Source organism: Taurulus bubalis (assembly GCF_910589615.1).
Source record: "Taurulus bubalis genome assembly, chromosome: 15".
Lineage (NCBI taxonomy): Eukaryota > Metazoa > Chordata > Actinopteri > Perciformes > Cottidae > Taurulus > Taurulus bubalis.
The window spans coordinates 17,649,503-17,666,153 of record NC_136603.1 but is presented as its reverse complement, the minus strand read 5'-3'; the positions used below and the strand labels follow the sequence as shown (position 1 = coordinate 17,666,153).

The 16,651-nt window shown below is 45.1% G+C and overlaps 2 protein-coding genes across 2 annotated transcripts; one reads left to right on the top strand and one right to left on the bottom strand.

The window, feature by feature from the left end:
* Positions 1–657: 657 nt before the first annotated feature.
* On the bottom strand, positions 658–2,311 carry ybey (ybeY metalloendoribonuclease). The gene is made up of 4 exons (XM_079231018.1): positions 1,896–2,311; positions 1,593–1,724; positions 1,301–1,369; positions 658–946 (listed from the first exon to the last, which is right to left on the bottom strand). The coding sequence occupies exons 1-4, from the start codon at positions 2,103–2,105 to the stop codon at positions 851–853; spliced, it is 507 nt and encodes a 168-aa protein (XP_079087144.1). The 5' UTR covers positions 2,106–2,311; the 3' UTR covers positions 658–850.
* A 645-nt stretch (positions 2,312–2,956) lies between these two features.
* On the top strand, positions 2,957–16,515 carry mcm3ap (minichromosome maintenance complex component 3 associated protein; the record flags this gene model as incomplete). Its single annotated transcript, XM_079231015.1, has 28 exons — positions 2,957–4,493; positions 4,835–5,073; positions 5,354–5,435; positions 5,659–5,812; positions 5,949–6,142; positions 6,303–6,442; positions 6,765–6,962; positions 7,205–7,473; positions 7,718–7,880; positions 8,428–8,585; positions 8,677–8,900; positions 9,368–9,615; positions 10,354–10,454; positions 10,652–10,783; positions 11,110–11,223; positions 11,422–11,574; positions 11,786–11,983; positions 12,070–12,138; positions 12,218–12,352; positions 12,521–12,674; positions 13,037–13,292; positions 13,602–13,699; positions 14,133–14,523; positions 14,661–14,942; positions 15,062–15,191; positions 15,326–15,511; positions 15,679–15,814; positions 15,980–16,515. 28 exons carry the CDS (start codon positions 2,957–2,959, stop codon positions 16,145–16,147), a joined length of 6,309 nt encoding a protein of 2,102 aa, XP_079087141.1. The 3' UTR covers positions 16,148–16,515.
* Between the last annotated feature and the right edge of the window lie 136 nt (positions 16,516–16,651).

Below are 16,651 nucleotides of genomic sequence, written 5' to 3'. Positions count from 1 at the left end.
CTTCTTTTATTAGGACTCCTGGAAGTCCAGCACTCTGTTGCACGATGAACGTACATGAACCTGCTATTACAGCAGGTACAAATTGATTCTGCTGAAAGTAAATACAGGCAGATAAGCTTATTGCATAGTGTATTTTTTTAATATTGTAGTGGTTTTGTGGTCTACTGGGAGCAGAGCTGGTTGTGCAGCCCGACCGCAATTGTCTTGATGTTCTTTAACTTTAATTTAGTCAACCTGCAGCCTTTTTAGGGCGTATAGCATGTTGACTACAACATAATAGCCAAAACAAACTGTTTGAGCTTCTCAGTAAAGCCTACCTTTAATTCTTTTGGGATTTTGACTTTGTGCATCCCCAAAAAACCTTTATAAATATGTATAGAAGCTTTATTTTGAAAGTTGTACGACCTCCTTGCTTTTTAATGTTTGTTAAACCTTAATGTACAAGTATGAGTTGTTCCTTTATAAAAAGCCAAAAGATTTACTATTTTTTGCAACATAGGGTAAACATTGATTCTCCTTTTTTAAGTCAGCCTTGGATTTCCATTTCTAAAACATTGCCCTCCTGAACATCCTGTCCCAAATGCTTTGAGGTAAAAATTAACAGCTTTTTATTATTTTTCTACCATTCATACACAACGGACTCTTCCTGAAGCAGATTTTAATAAGAAAATATTACAGTGGAAATGCACAGCCTTTGATTTGATGTTTAAAACTCTTCCAACGACACTCCAAGTCCTTAAGAGCAGTAGCTGCAGGTTGTGATTGTGGTGAATAGAGTCAGGAGAGTGAACAACGGTATCAAGCACCATAGTGTATGGAATAGTGTAAAGTTAGCAGGTACTCGTCACTGTCACCTATCCTGACTGCATTTCTTCATCAGTGGCTCCAGATGTCTCCCTGTGAGTCTGTTGTACTCACTTAAAATGTAGCTTTCCTTCTGCAGCATCTGCAAAACAATTTACCCAATTTATTTACAGCGTGGCAAAAACATTCCGATTTTAATTAGTTTATCAAATTCACAAAATTATCTGCCGAAAAAATTCACTTTCGGTGGCACCTGACTGGTGTAAACAAGCCACTCAATCATACGGATCAACAATAATTTCAGTGGTAAGTGGAAAAATAAATAGGATTCGCCTCAAAGTGTACTGGCGTGGAGGCAGAAATGTCACAAATGCATTTGGACACATAAAACCAAACCTATCTGCATGTCTACATCCCATACTAGAAGCTTTGTGAGAAATGTTACATTGCAATTTGGTTGAACTGATCCTTTTACAATTTGTTTTCCCATACAAACCTCAGTCCATTCTTCCTCTGTCTCATGTCTGTAGCCCAACAGATGACAGATGCCATGCGCGGTAACAACCTGAAGCATGAGGCGGAAGAGGAGCAGTTAATGCCAGCTAGTGTCACTGCACACACACACTCAGCTGCTGCAAAATCTGAACACGTGACAGGTGGTTAGGTGTAATTCAATAACACGGTTGAATATATATTAAAAACACATGTCTATTAAAATAACCAATAACCAAGGTCTAAGAGGTGCCACAGTTACACTGTCTTAGACAACGTCAAACATGGCAACTCACAGCAAGGGTCCCGTGCAAATCCAGGGAGTCCTCTTTACACTGCTTCATCACGAACTCGACCCCCAAGAAGATGTCCCCGAGGTTCAGCTCGTCTCTATGAAGGGGGCAAGGCAACTTGCCAGGCCTCAGGTCCTACACAAAATAAAAGTCCAGAATTATTGGTCAACTCTGGTGACTCCCCTACTACCAGATTCCAGTTGGTATCTTCTTACTGAAGGGCAACTATGTAAAGTGAACTCAGTTAAAACTGTTTAGGAGCGATACTCTCCTATGTTGGCATGTAGCTAAATGAGTCATATTTACCTCGTAGAATGGAAACGAGAGGACATCCGTGGGCACGTTTTTCTTTCTGTAAATCTTATTAATTTGCTGAATTCTGTGGTTGTCCACGCAAACGATGCCCAGATCAAATTTATGGATGCCCAGTATGTGCCTCAGTGTGTCAACATCCTTGCGCAGTCTGGCGCGGCGAAGAGGCACCGCCTTCTGGAGATTCCGCAGTACTACTCCCATTTTAGAACCCGGCGTAAACGGAGAAAATGGCTATTAAAAAAAAGAAAAAAAAAGAGACATAGGATAATGCTAAATTAAATAAATAACCCAGCTCCGCACGACGGCCAGTAATTCAATGTAACTAATAATGTTGTGGCAGTAAGTTCACGAGAAGGATTGGTCAGCTTTGCGGTAACCGCGAGCGACGTTCAGCCTTTCCGGGCAGGCAGAATTCAAGGTGACACCGCAGCGGCAACATGGAGGACCCCAACCCGATTATTTAAGCTTTCTTTGGGTTATTTGTATATGACAGTACAGTTGAGAGAAGTTAAACATATTCCGTCGTCTAAGGAAAGCGGCGCCTCGCCCGTTCAATCGAGCAGTAAACCGGTCGCAGCGTTGGCAAGAGCGGAAGGGGATTTAGCGCCCAGCGGGGACCTAATGAGCCGACGGACCGGAACCGGATGTGATAACTTGTGTTTGAAACTAGCTTAAACAGTTAATGTTTTGAATCGTTAAAGCTGAGCAAAACCAAGCATACAAACTGTGAAAGGTGAGGCTTTTGTCTTATGATCATTGCAGTATTTCTTCGGATTTTTTGGTTGTGTTAATTTAACAATTTTAAAGGGCAATGGAGCAAACTTTATGTCGCTAACTTATACACTGTCTGTGTCGTTAGCTCGTGCTAGCGACCGAGCCATGTCATTCCTGTCCTCATAGTATCCGCTTGCCTTTTACGTGATAGGGTGTTACACTGGAAAACTTGAGAGACGGACTCGGTGTTGCGTATTCCTGTCGCTTGAATGCCTGGGTGAGAATAATGTATCTCAACAAATAACCAAGGATACTAAACACCTACTGATATCTGCGCCATGAATCCATCCAATCCGTTTGGCAGTCCACAAAGTGGCGCTTTCCAAGCCCCAAGCAACGCTATGAAGACAGGCTTGTTCCCGTCTTTTGGACAGCAAAGTTCTGGCAATCAGCCCCAATCGGCTGGCTTTTTCCCATCACCAGCGTTTGGACAGCCATCCGTCTTAAGTCAGTCCTCACCTCATGGAAGTGCCATATTTGGACAGCCGTCTACGCAGCCGCCCTCACTGCCTACAATAAGCCAGGCTCCAGCATTTGGTCAGCCATCATTAGGAATGAGTAGCACAGGCTTTGGTAATAGCGCTACAGCAGCATTTGGACAGACTAGTGAACCCAACCAAAGTTCAGGATTTGGCCAGATCCCTTCCTTTGCGCAGCCGTCAGCGTTTGGGCACGCTCCACCAGGTTACAGCCAACAGGCTCCAGGTTTCAGCCAGCAGGCCCCGGGATTTGTCAAACAGCCACCAGGGTTTGGCCAACAGCCGCCTCGGTTTGGAACTTCCCAGATGGCTTCTGTCCCTACTACTGCTTTAGGACAACCTCAGCCACTGGGTTTTGGACAGTCTGTGTTTGGACAGCCGTCATCTACCAGTGTCCCCACCAGTGTATTTGGCACAGCTCCGAGTGTGACCCAGAGCAGAGGCTTTGGCTCATCCAATTACAGTTTCAAGCCAGCCAACGAGGCAGTGTTCAAGCCCATCTTCAATGCCAGTCCTGAGCCCGCTAACCCTCAAACTACTTCAATGTCCAGCTCACCTTTTGGCAGCAGTGGGTCCCAGACCAGCTCCAGCATCATGAGTAGTAGCGGCACCACCGCCACTGGCTTCTCTGGGGCTAAATCTGGGCAGTTGGGCTTCAGCTTCTCACAGCCGGCTGCAGCCCCCTCTGTCTCTGCTCAAACCAATACAGTACCAACTGGCAATAGCGGCACTCCTTCCAACACGCTGCAGTTCACCTTTTCCCAGCCAGCAGCCCCCTCCAGCACTAAGGGATCTACTGCCGAGCCCACCACCCCATCGTCTTTCAATTTTTCAGCCAGCGCCCTCCAGCCCCAGACAAACAACCCTTTTGGAGGAGCCAATGTTGGTCCGCCACCAGCATATGGTGAAACCAAAGCTAAAGCAGAGACTGGTACAGAAGAGAAAGGGAGCACTCCTGAGGGCCTAGGAGGGACAAGTGTATTTGCACGACTTGGTAAAGGTACAAAGCGAAAGGAAGATCCACTGGTCTCCAGCGCTGTCACAGAAAAGCCTGCCACAGGAGGGGAGCAGGAGGAGGATGTTCCAGGAGAAGCAGATGCACCAAGACATGCTTCAAAGAGGCCCCTAATGAGGGCCCGCTGCCCACCAGCAGGCTTATTCGGGAGGGCATTAAGTGGTCTTCGTAGAGACGCCACAAAGGAGACTGACCCGCAAGCAACAAAGTGGGAGGAACCAGAGAGTGAAGATGTTCAAGATCAGCAGCATGGCGTACCTCCTACACCACCCACAGCACAACCACTGACGAGGGAAGGGCTGGAAAAAGCTGAACAGTCAGGTGAGACATAAAGTACAATAGTGCATACTGTGTAATACCTGCATTTTGTATAAAGACAACTCTGTCTGATCAAAATGACTTTTGCCTACCCAAATAAATTGTGAACTTTCTTAATACATTTTTTGTTGTTGTTGTAAGTCCTCTACACCTATATGGAATCTTACAATTTCCTTTATAATTAGTAGGAATAATAATGTGAAATTTATGAATATATAAAAAAAGAAACGCAGACAGAAATCTTCATTCTGCTGAATTTCAAGTCCATATCTTGAGTGAATTAAAAGAGTGGATGGCATTATTAGAACAGGCTCATCCCGTTGTCTGTCTGTAACCCTGTCTAGACTCGGTACAAGCCTCAGTCTCGAACCTCGGCATCACAACCCCTTCGAGACGCAGGCAGAGCTCGGAGAGCGTGAGTGGCATGAGTGCCGCCGACTGCACCGTCATCCAGTGCAGGGATGTTCCTCCAGCCCTCAACAGAAAGGACGTGATCGAGAAGCACTTTGGTCGTTTCGGCAAAGTCCGCAAGGTCGTCTGTCGGCCTGCAAAGAACCTGGTCATAGTGCACTTTGATGACCATGTGAGTTAACTTTTTGCTAATTACCCTGGGTAAAACAAGTTCTCCATAAGGATTACGATTCTCAGCCTGGTCGCCTTAGTTTTTTCAGCTCATTTACTACGGCTCATCCATTACTCATGCTGTCTATAAGCTGGCTGCTATGTCCTGCTCTTTGTGGCCGGTGTGGAGCGTTGGTTTACTTCAAAGTTGTTTGGACTTGCTCGCTCTGTTTAACGCCGGGAACAACCCCAGCAGTTAGCTTGTGTACACTTTTCTAATTTTTATTCTGTCACTGTTTCAGGCATCAGCGGCAAAGGCAAAGAAGAAAGGAAAACACCTACATAGACACGAGCTTTTTCTCTCGTGGCAGAAAAAGAAGCAGAGTAAATATATATATTTACATGAATGTTGAATTAATATAGAAATAATTTCTTGCACCCAATGGACACAGTTCTGCTGTATTGATACAATTGTTTCGAGGTACAGACCTAAAAGCAAATGTGACTATAAATCAGGACTTTGTGATGTAAAGGGTCCCGAGCAGTTCATTTAATATTACCTTTTAATTCTTTGCAGTGAGTCACTGTATAGCTTTTTGTGCATTAGGCCCAGAGGACAAAGGGAGCAGACCTGCAGCAGGAAAGGAGGAGGCAGAAGGAGAAAGCCAAGAGGACACAGAGTCCAAGTCTGTTTCCTCCCCACTCAGAAAACCTGCACTCAGAGGTCCTGCAATCAGCAGTTTGATGTCCTTCAGCCGCAGGTACACTCATACAGTACACTCGCATCTGTATGAAAGTCTTTGTCATTATAACACAGATTTTACTTAAGTTGTAATGCCTTCATCAAACGGATAGAAAAAGTAACTGTAGTTCTGTGACTGTCTTTTCATGTGTCAGTTCTCCGGTAAAGAAGTCGCCAATAGCCAAGTCTCTGCAGTTTGACACTGAACCCCAGAGAGAGAGCCGCACAGAGGCCCAGAGCTCGGAGCGCCCAGTCCCCTCCTCCCTCCTCCACCTCATCGGCCAGGTGGCTGAGACCGCTGAGGACAAGTTCCGCCTCCTGGAGCAGAGGGACAAGATCTTGCGTCAAGGTTAAGCCGCCGCTCTTACACAAATCTATTGCAGCCATGAAAGCATGCCTTATATACATACCTTGTATACCTCATACAACCCTCACTTCAGAACATCTAAACTATCCCGTTAACATGTCTAAAAACATCTGATTACCGAGTGCATCATCTGTCCACACAGGTCGGCCCAAGAGGACGGACTTGGACCTGTCTAAGGTGTTTGTGGGGACATGTCCTGACATGTGTCCAGAGAAGGAGAGGTACATGAGGGAAACAAGGAAGCAGCTGAGCGTTTTCGAGGTCATCCTAGATACTGAGATGGTAACGTCCTTAATGCTTATGTTCCACATTCAGAGGGAGGAATATGTACTTCTTTTTTTTTTCTGTGGAATTCTTAGGTTTAGTTATTTCTAGTTCCATTTGTTGACTATTTTCAGCCATTTGTGTGTGTGTGTGTGTGTGTGTGTGTGTGTGTGTGTGTGTGTGTGTGTGTGTGTGTGTGTGTGTGTGTGTGTGTGTGTGTGTGTGTGTGTGTGTGAGAGAGAAATGTTTCTGCAAGTGGAAGCTTCCAAGTACGTCAAAGACAGGAGGGAGGGACTCTGTAGACCAAAAGATTAAACTGTAACCTGCTGTCCCCGATTAGGTGAATCACTCGGCAGCCATCAAAGAATACAGTCGCTCATCAGCGGACCAGGAAGAGCCCCTGCCCCATGAGTTGCGGCCCCTGCCTGTGCTCGGCATGACCATGGACTATCTGGTGACTCAGATCATGGACCAGGGCCATGACAACTACCGGGACTGGTATGACTTAGTCTGGAACAGGACCCGCGCCATCCGCAAGGTAACGGCTCTCTGCACATGTCTTATCACTTACGTTTTTATTTATTTAAAAAAAAATCACAATGCAACAGTTTAATGGAGAAAGTGTGTTGTTACAGCTGTAAGACAACTACATTACTGCAATTTAATTCATGTCTAATTCGCTCCAGACACACCTCTGTTTTTGAGAAGCCTGGCTGAGTGGTGCAGATGATGTTTGAATACCAGTTTTGTTATCAACTCCTCCTTATATCCCACTCATAGGACATCACCCAGCAGCACCTGTGCTGCCCTCACACGGTGTCGCTGATTGAGAAGTGCACGCGCTTCCACGTGCACTGCGCCCACCACCTCTGCGAGGAGCGCTTGTCAGCTTTTGACGCCAAAATCAACAATGAGAACATGACAAAGTGTCTCCAGAGCCTCAAGGAAATGTACCAGGACCTGGCCATGCGGCAAATATACTGCCCTATGGAGGCAGAGTTTCGCCAGTACAACGTGCTGCTGAAGCTCAACGACGGTGACATCCTACGGTCAGTCCATGGAAGCGCAAATGATTAGACATGTTGGTGAATGTCATTGAATTAATTGAAGAGAACCTGTATTCTTTTTTTCTGTTTTTTTTTCTTTTTCTTTTTCTCGAGTAATTGCCATACTTAAAGGATTTTATACATCTTCTACTTCATGACTTGGGGCATGCTTGTTTGCATTCACTGCATTTCGTGCCTCACCTCACCCTATCAGGTAAATAATACTTCCCCTCCCTTGTCCACGCAGTGATGTTCAGCAATTCCGTGAAGAGGTGCGTAATTCCCCTGAGGTGAAGTTGGCTGTGCAGGCCTTCGCTGCAGTCAACAGCAACAACTTTGTGCGCTTCTTCAAGCTGGTCAAAAGAGCCTCCTACCTCGCTAGCTGCCTCCTACACAGATACTTCAATCAGGTCAGAGATGGTTTCCTAATTAATGAAAACATTTTGCTTTCCACTTGTCAAAAGAGATTTCACTTATCTGGATATGCACTTTGGGAATATGAGAAAATAAACGAGCACTTATGAACATAAACATAGACAAATCTATTTCCGCCATGTCTTTGGGAATACATATTTATAAATCAGGCTTTGCATGATAAATGGACAAACCCCTCTGTAAAGACCATCAGAATATAGAAAGGAATATAGCATGAAACTGGAAAGTGTGATGTATGTAAGTGCTACTGAAGTGGAGATTCCTGACAAAAAACTGCCTTTAAAGATATGTATTGTGAAATGAATTACACTACAAGTGAATAGGGTAAAAAATATAATGTATATCACCATGAAACTTCCCCAGTTGGTTGAGTTTAGGGAAAATATAAAGAACAAGGACAAAAAACAACAAAGTAGTAATATTAGTGTGTGTGTGTGTGTGTGTGTGTGTGTGTGTGTGTGTGTGTGTGTGTGTGTGTGTGTGTGTGTGTGTGTGTGTGTGTGTGTGTGTGTGTGTGTGCAGGTTAGAGCTAAAGCCTTGAGTATCTTGAACACAGCCTACACCGTGGGTCCAAGATCGACTGCGTTTCCGGTGGAGGACATCGTTCGGATGTTGATGTTCCGCACCACTGAAGAGGCTTCTGACTTCATCCAGCAGTACGGCCTCAATATCAACGATGGGTGAGTGTCTGCTGGTGGTCTGACAGACCATCAAATTTGATCATCAAGTATAAATATATATATTAATATGTTTAAATAATATTGTTCACAGTGTGGTAGAGCTGAGTCGGGTAGCCCACCAGGAGCCAGATCTTCCTCTGTCCCAGAAGAAGTCCGAGGTCATCCTCGCAAAGATAACCATGTTGTTTGGAGAGGTGGTGAATGGAGGGCCCCTCCCCAACCCTCTCCAACACTGCCCTGTCTGCAGCTTTGACTCCCAGAACAGGTACCGCGGTGAGGGCCCTCTAGCTGAGTCCACTCAAAGCCAATTTAAAGGTAAGTGCTCTTTTTCCCTGACCGTAGCCCTGGCAAAGAGTCTGTATTGCTCAAGTTACAGGACTGCGTTGTTTGTACGGAGAGAAGCTGGGAAAAAATGTGTCTGATCTATTTTATGCTGCGTTGTAGAGCTACTGGAATGTATTTTTATGAGGAAACACTTCACTTCTATAGGAACAGGGCCACCTTCAAATGAATTTGAAGAAATAAGCTGTGTGGGGACGGTTACTTTTGAAAGGCAATAGGTTACAGATTATTAATGACCCTGTTAAAATGTAATACATTATGTAACTAATGTTTGACATTTGATTGATACTAAGAATATATTATGTAACCCCTTTATAATCAACAACAGTTTGATTGGTAACTGCAATTTAACGACATTCACCGGAAATAGGTATGCAATCTTATCACGTCTATGACAATGAGGAGTCAGTCTCATAAATAATGTTTCTTAATTGCCTCAGCTTTTGCTGCCAAGGCGGAAGTTAAGGTACCAGCCGGCGTTGAGTTGCTGACACAGGTGGTTCCCCACATGCATGCTGGGTTCGGGTTGCCTCCTGCTGTTACTGATGAGACGGGAGAGCCCAGGTATCTGTATGGCGGCTCGGCCCACCCAGTAGACACCCAGCAGCTGTTCCAGCCGATACCTCAACCTCAGCCTGCCAGACCGCCGTCACCTCCACCCAAACCTCAGCCGGTGTACAGCAATGAGGTGGGCAAGATCTCTCGGCTCTTTATCTCGGACCACATAAGATGTCCCACCTGGTGTCTTGTAGATTGGTTGATGGAGAAACAGTGGTGGGAGTACATTAACTATTAACTCGGCACTAAGCTCTTAAACTTGAGTATTTAATTTTTATTATTCTTTATTCCATTGCTTGTCAGAGGAGTCGAAGTATAAACCCCTTACTCAACTACATTTCTCTGACACCTGTAGTTACTTCGCAGACATTAAAGTGCTCCTTACACATGAATGCATCTGTAATAATAATCCATACATATTACATACTATGACACTCTTAAAAAAACTAAAACATTTTGCTGACCTGTAATCAGGGTATTGTTAGTTTAATAAAGTGACAGATCTTAATACCTCTTCCACCACTGTCTAGGAATTTGTCTTTATTCTAAGCTGTTTTTTAAATGACTCTGAAATCAAAATATTAATAGTTACTATTAATCGCTTAGTTTATTTAGCAGATGTTCGGATGGGAATTTTAAACTTTTCTCTGACGGTTCAGAGTCCAAATAATTTATGGAAAAAAGAATTGTCAGATTAGTCGGTGATGAAAATAAACATAAATTGAAATTTGTTCAACGTAATCCAAAAATATAGCTAAAAAGAGCGAAGTCTGTATTAACTACAGCTCATTAAAGCAACGATGAACTAGCTGTAGTTTAGTTTTTAGTATGTGTATGACAGTAACTGTCCTGTCCCTCTCCCCTGCAGGACATCATGGCTGAACTAGACTGTGTGATTGAAGAGGTGGTTGGAGCAGAGGTGAGGGAGGTAGCAGCTGCCGGTGCCAGCTATGCCTCAACAGCGCTTACGTAAGTTTAGTTAATTTATCCATCCAGCTATTCTGTACCAGCTTTCCTTGTGCATGATTTAAACTGGGGTTGCCTTTACTTCACTTCTAATTATTTAATGACTCTGTGAAGATGCAGTGGAGATCAGACCCTCTGAGATGTTTTGTAAAACTCATTTATATGACTAACTTCCTGTGCTGTCGTCTCTGGTTCTGCAGGGAGAGCGGTGTGCAGGTGGAGTCACTGGTGAGTGAGGTGTTAGGACAGATGCTGGAAGAGATCTCCTCCACCGCGATCAAGCTGGAACAAGACCGTGTCGCCCACGAGAAAAGCAAGCTTGAAGAAGCCAGGTTTGTCTGCTGACCGTTAAGAGCCTGTTGATTTTAAAGCACACTGTCAGTACGCTCGGCTATAAGAGAGCAGCATCTTCTACACTGACCCAAAACGCAGGACCCAAAATAGTCTTTTGTGAATTGTGAGTAGATTTTGTTTCGCAGCATCAGACCAACGTATATAAAGGTGTAAAAAAGGGCCGGAAAGCAACTCCTGTTCCATTTTTCTACAGGACCAATCGCTTTGATCGGTCATCAAGATCCCTGTATTTCTAGCGACTATCAAAGTAGCTTCATTGGCCACAGCTCACCCCCATTTCCTTTTCCATGTCTGTCGGTGCCAGGAGGAGGCAGGAGCACGAGGTCTTCCTGCTTCAGTTCAACTTCTCTCTCTGCAGAGAGCTCATCGACGAGGTTTTAGATGAGACCATCAAGGAGACCGCCACCTCTGAGATCCAGTAAGGCTTTAAAACTCCAAATTCCAATACTGTCTGCTGTGAAGTTACATGATTACCAGGAATACTTAGAATGGCAAAGAGGTGCTGGCATTAAAGAGGAATATCATGAAGTGTCATGTCTTCCGGTGGCACACTTGTGAGTTTCACTGAATTTAAATAGACATTTCCTCCCTTCCTCCCCCCCCACCCATTTTTCAGGCAGGCAGTGAAAGAGAAAGCAAACTGTGTAGCTAAATGCACTGAGCAGGTCTGTACCAGTCTAATTGAGGAGACATTGAATGCAGACATTGCTCTCTTGGTTGAAGACCTCCTTGAAGCTGAGCTGCAATGCATCCACAAGTGTATCAAAAGGTAAGAAACTGAGAAGTATTCACACCATCATGTAAAATTAAGCACTGCGAGGAAACTCAATTTGGAGAAGCTGATTGGAGCGCAGAATCAAATCAATGCACTGCATGTGGCTGGGGGCAGCAGCAAACGTAGCAAAACAAAAGTACTTTTATTTGCTCCTCTACCGGTTTATTAACCGTTTTGTCTTTTCTTCCCTCATCCGTGCCACCAGGTGGCGAGATGTGGTAGCGGTGCGTCGGCAACTGAAGAGACAGATGAGAGGTTTCCCTGCCGCTCCTTGCTGTGTGGACCCTCGATTCAAACTCCAGGCTCTGGCTCCCAGCGCCCCTGCACAGCCCTCCATGGCAGATCTGGCCCGTGGTCTGGTCAACCTGGGAAACGCCGGCACCCTGGCCCTCTCCAGTACCAGGTATGTTCTTTTCCAAATAGAGTTGTTTTCCAACCGTATCTTAAGAATATATATATATGATATGTATCATTTCTTTTTTTGTTAAGATTGTTGAAAGAGAGAGAAGAAGCAATCCACCAGATGAGAGTCCACTACTACTATCAAAAGCTGCTTGAGTAAGTCATCAGTGTTTATATTCAGTCAGTGGTCCGCGTCGCAAAGCAGCATTTGACCTCTTTTTGGCGTTTCCCTCAGTGAGAGAGTGTGGGAGCCACTGGACCTGCCAACACTGGTGACAGAAAACATCCCCAACCCTCCTGACCGAATATTCTGGAAAGCTGTTCTCCTCCTCCCGAGCGACCACGAGAGTGTAGCCAGCTTGGCAGACAGGTAAGTAGCAGCACTTCAATGGGACAAAAGGTCACTGACAGTGACCACAGCGGTGACAGGTGGATGTTTGATCTTTTTAGGGTTTGATTAAATTCCTTCTCAGTGAAGGCCCCTGGTGTTCACTGAACTTTTCATTGAGTGTGTTCCTCTCCTGTCGATCGTCCTCAGGATCCTGTCCGACTGGCTGGAGGTGAAGCTTGGTGGTGACAAAGAGTCAGCGGTGAGGGAGGAGCAGCTAGATGGCAGACTGCAGACCCTCTGTGTCACCAACACACTCCGGGATGAAGGACAACGCACTTACAGAGTCCACATCAGCGTCAAGGTAGACGGCAGCTTACACCGATGACTTCAGTCAAATGCAAAACAAAGAGATCAAAAAGTCTGCTAATTGGACGGGATTTATTCTCATTCATATATTATGTGGTGCTCGAGGAAAGTCCTTCCACAACAACTCTTGACATGTTAAGTCATGTTAAGATGTTGTTAAATGCTCATGGGCGGTTTAAGAAAAAAAAAGAGACAGATCTCAGCTAATCAACTTTGCTGATGTATACAACAGACTCTTCACAAACCCTATATATATATATATCTCTCTTTTATATTAGTCTATATCATTTTGTTGTTTTAGTTAGTTTTTACAATAGTTTTTATCTATGTGTAATACTTCTTGCTGGTGTCCCCCAGGCGTCCCGAGGCCCGCTTACCGAAGACAGCCTGTCCAAAACGGAGGAGTGCTGTGAGCTCCAGGGGACGGGAGCTCTGATCGTGTTGCTTCCCGCCATGCCCACCATCGAGGCCGGGCCCGACGAGCAGGATGTCCCTCTGCTGTCCGCCTTGCTTCAGCTCAAACAGCTACAGCAAGCCAGTGCCTGGCACTGCCCGCTGCCGCTGGCCATTCTGGTGCCAGGGCCTGAGTGTGATACACAGAAACTCGAAGAAGGTGGGTAAAAACACAAATAATTAAATAAATAGATCAATTGTGTATTTATTGGACCTTTTTTGGATGGTACTGTTTCGATTGCAATAAAAGTTTAAGTTTCTAGTTTCAAAAATTAAAAGTAATGGTCACAAACACACACTGGGATATTAGAATAGCCATTGATGAAATTAAGATGGTTAAATTTTCTGCAATCATTTCTGAATTTGTATTGCATTTCAGGCAGTAGTGAAGGAATAGGATCTGAATTAATCTAGGAAAAATGTGTTAAACGCTTTTTTTCCCATCTCATGGTCCCTCCATGACCCTCAGCCCTGATGCTGCACACACTGGTCCTTGAGGGCCTGATATCGGAGTACACGTTCTTCTTTATACCAGAGACCACAAGTGACCTACAGGGATCCAGACAGGTACTACACATGCATTAAAAAAAACATATAAACACATTTATTTCACATTGAATGTCTTTTTTATTTAATGACAATCACTTTCTGGGATTTGATAGTGTTGTTGTGTTGTTGTGTTTACGTTTAAAGTGGAATTACTTAAATCTGCAGCTCCCCTCGGCTTCCCTTATGAGTGTCAGCTAATATTTTAGCAGTCTGGTCAGAAACTAGCTTACTAGAAAGCTCTAAAAAAAAAACACTGTGGACGACCTGCTCAGCACCAAATTGGTGGATGTGTTGGCGAGTAACTGTTTGTTCACCTTATCAACTCCAAAGCAAGTAGACCCCCACTAATCCAAAAAGGTTCGGACTCCACGACGTAGATTGTTTGATAGAGGAAATGTTTCAAAACTAAGTCTGACAACTTCTCTCCCCCTGTCCTGTCATGTGTCTCTAGCTAAGCCAGGCTACACGTTGGCTGCTGGCCCGGGCTCCACCACCCATCCTGCTCTCCTGTCATACCCTGGTGGAGCTCGTGGAGGCCACTCTGAGTCGTGAGTTCAGCCCCAGAGTTCACGCTCACCGCCAGGACCGGGTCGACGCACGTCTTCCTCCCCAGGGCCCTGTGCCGGTCATTCAGCTTTACAACGCTGTCTTGGCTCAGATCGCTGACAAAGCGTCGTCACAGGATCTGAGCAGACTCTCTTGGCCGCCAGGAGAGTTCTGCTTTCATGAAAACCGTGACATTGTCCCTCATCTGGGCTGGAACTCTGCCAAGCACCTTGACTGGTTACGGGAAGTCATCCTCAGCCTGCAGCTGCCACAGTGGGAGCAACCATCTGCTACAGGTCAGTGACTGATAACTCAATTTAGCTGTTTATTTCTGCAGATTTTCTTTTTAATGCTTTCATTACTGTTCAAAATCAGACCAATAATCCATGCATTATACTTCTCCCCCCTTTATTATCCCTCCCTTTCTCTCTAGACTCGTGGTCTGCGCTCTGCTCCTTCATTTTTCGCTACGCTGCCCAGATACCGGTGTCGCAATGCAGTCGGCCTGTCCTGATGTCACATTTGGAAAACCTTCTGCAAAGGGTCAGGCTCAGGGGCCAGCACACCCGAACCACCGCATCTAAGGTAGCCAGGAGCAACTGGGACGACGAGAATGCGTGTCCATTCAATGGTATCCCTTGGGATGACGTGCTGGTGATTTGCATAGACCAGAAACTAAAAGACTGGCTGATCCCCGGACCACCGGTCTGTGAAGGTGAGGACATTATCTGGGAAATGTATTTTACTATCGTTTAGAATAATAACCAATTGCATGTTCTATGAAACTGATGATATCTGACGGTATGTCATTATTTTTTTGTTTTGTCGTTTAAGATGCCGTGACGGACGATGGGGAGATCCTGGTTTACCTCCCCACAGAGTCATTGAAGGGTTTCCAGCCACCTGAGGTATGGACCCAGGCCCTCAGAAAAACTCACAGAGAGAAGCAGCAAGAGACGGAAGGGTAAGAAAGCCATTAAAGAACAAATAGTGTCGTCAGTCTTTTAGAAGTTAACATTAAAACTGCTGGAATGAATACATAAGCAAGTACAAGTCACAATCGCAGTACTCCTCCTTGACTCTGTCCTCCATCCTCAGTGCGGATGCAGCTGCCTGTGCCACGCCCAGCAGTCTGTTCCTCAGACAGAGGTTGTTCAACAGTCTGGTCGAGCCTGTCGAGGCTCCGACAGCCCTGCTGGACATCACGCACACTCCCACAGCACAAGAGCTCCTGGCCCACAAATTGCTCAAGAGCTTGGAGGAGGAGAAGGCTGAAAGCAAAAGGTACAGCTACAGCAGTGCTGTTGAAAGTCTTCATTGCATCCAGAATTTGTGCTTCACGAATACGCCATTTTGATGGTCGAGGTGACAAAAAGGTCTTTGGTTATACTGTTGGCCCAAAAATAATCCACAATATGCGAGTCATGTCTAACTCCCTCTATTGTCCACAGGTGCATGGAGCAGTTTCAGCGTTGGCTGGATGGTGAACCCGTGGACCACTTGTCCACTCCACTTTTCATTCCCTCCTCAACTCTGTTGTCGAGGCCCACCACCATAATGCATGCACCTACAGCTGCTGTCACACGGGTAGGACATGTCCCCTCACATCACTCCGTGATCCCGGGACTTTCTTTTTCAAGCAGACATTCTTGGTGTCGTAGATAATAGTGTTTTATGTGTGGCTGTGAATTATAAGCGATTCATCATCACGAAAAGCCGTAATCATGCATTTTCCTTGTTTTTACTTTCCAGCAGCCAGAGCCGGATGATCTGTGGGACGAAGCAGACCGCCCTCAATCCATGCCTGTATCTATGGCACGGCGCCTGAAGGAACTTGAGCGACAGATTTTGGCGAGCCATGAGGAAGAATTGGCCTGCACACTGACGCTGAGTGGTCTGCTAAGCATCGTTGATGATTGATGAACTTGCGAAACAAGGACTGCCGCTCTGCAAATATAAATGAATATTTGAAAACTAAGATTCTGCTTGGAACGAGAGACTGACGTTTAATTTGCTGAGCTCATGGCAGACTACGGCATACAGAGTTTACTATTTTGGCTGTACAGTGTCTATCATATTGGTTTTTGCATAAACCTGATGAAATGGTTGTTCTGTGTGTTTAAATCTCTGGGAAGGTTCCGCTTCTTAAATGCTTGTTAAAAGACAGATAAGTACTTGAATTGTATTTGCATAACCAATCCATCGAACGTCTTCTGTGTGTTTTGAACTAGTTTTTGTATTGTTGAGTAATGAACTAACAGCTGAATAAAAGTAGTTTTTTAAGTAAACTTCCCGTTTAACTCAGTTGTCATTCAATAGTTTAACAGGCTCAGTATTGGATCATCTTAGTATATGAGCACATGTGTAGCGTTTTGTCGTAGGAGCGCTCTAATTGGAGGATCTCGTGGAAGACCCGCCCATTTC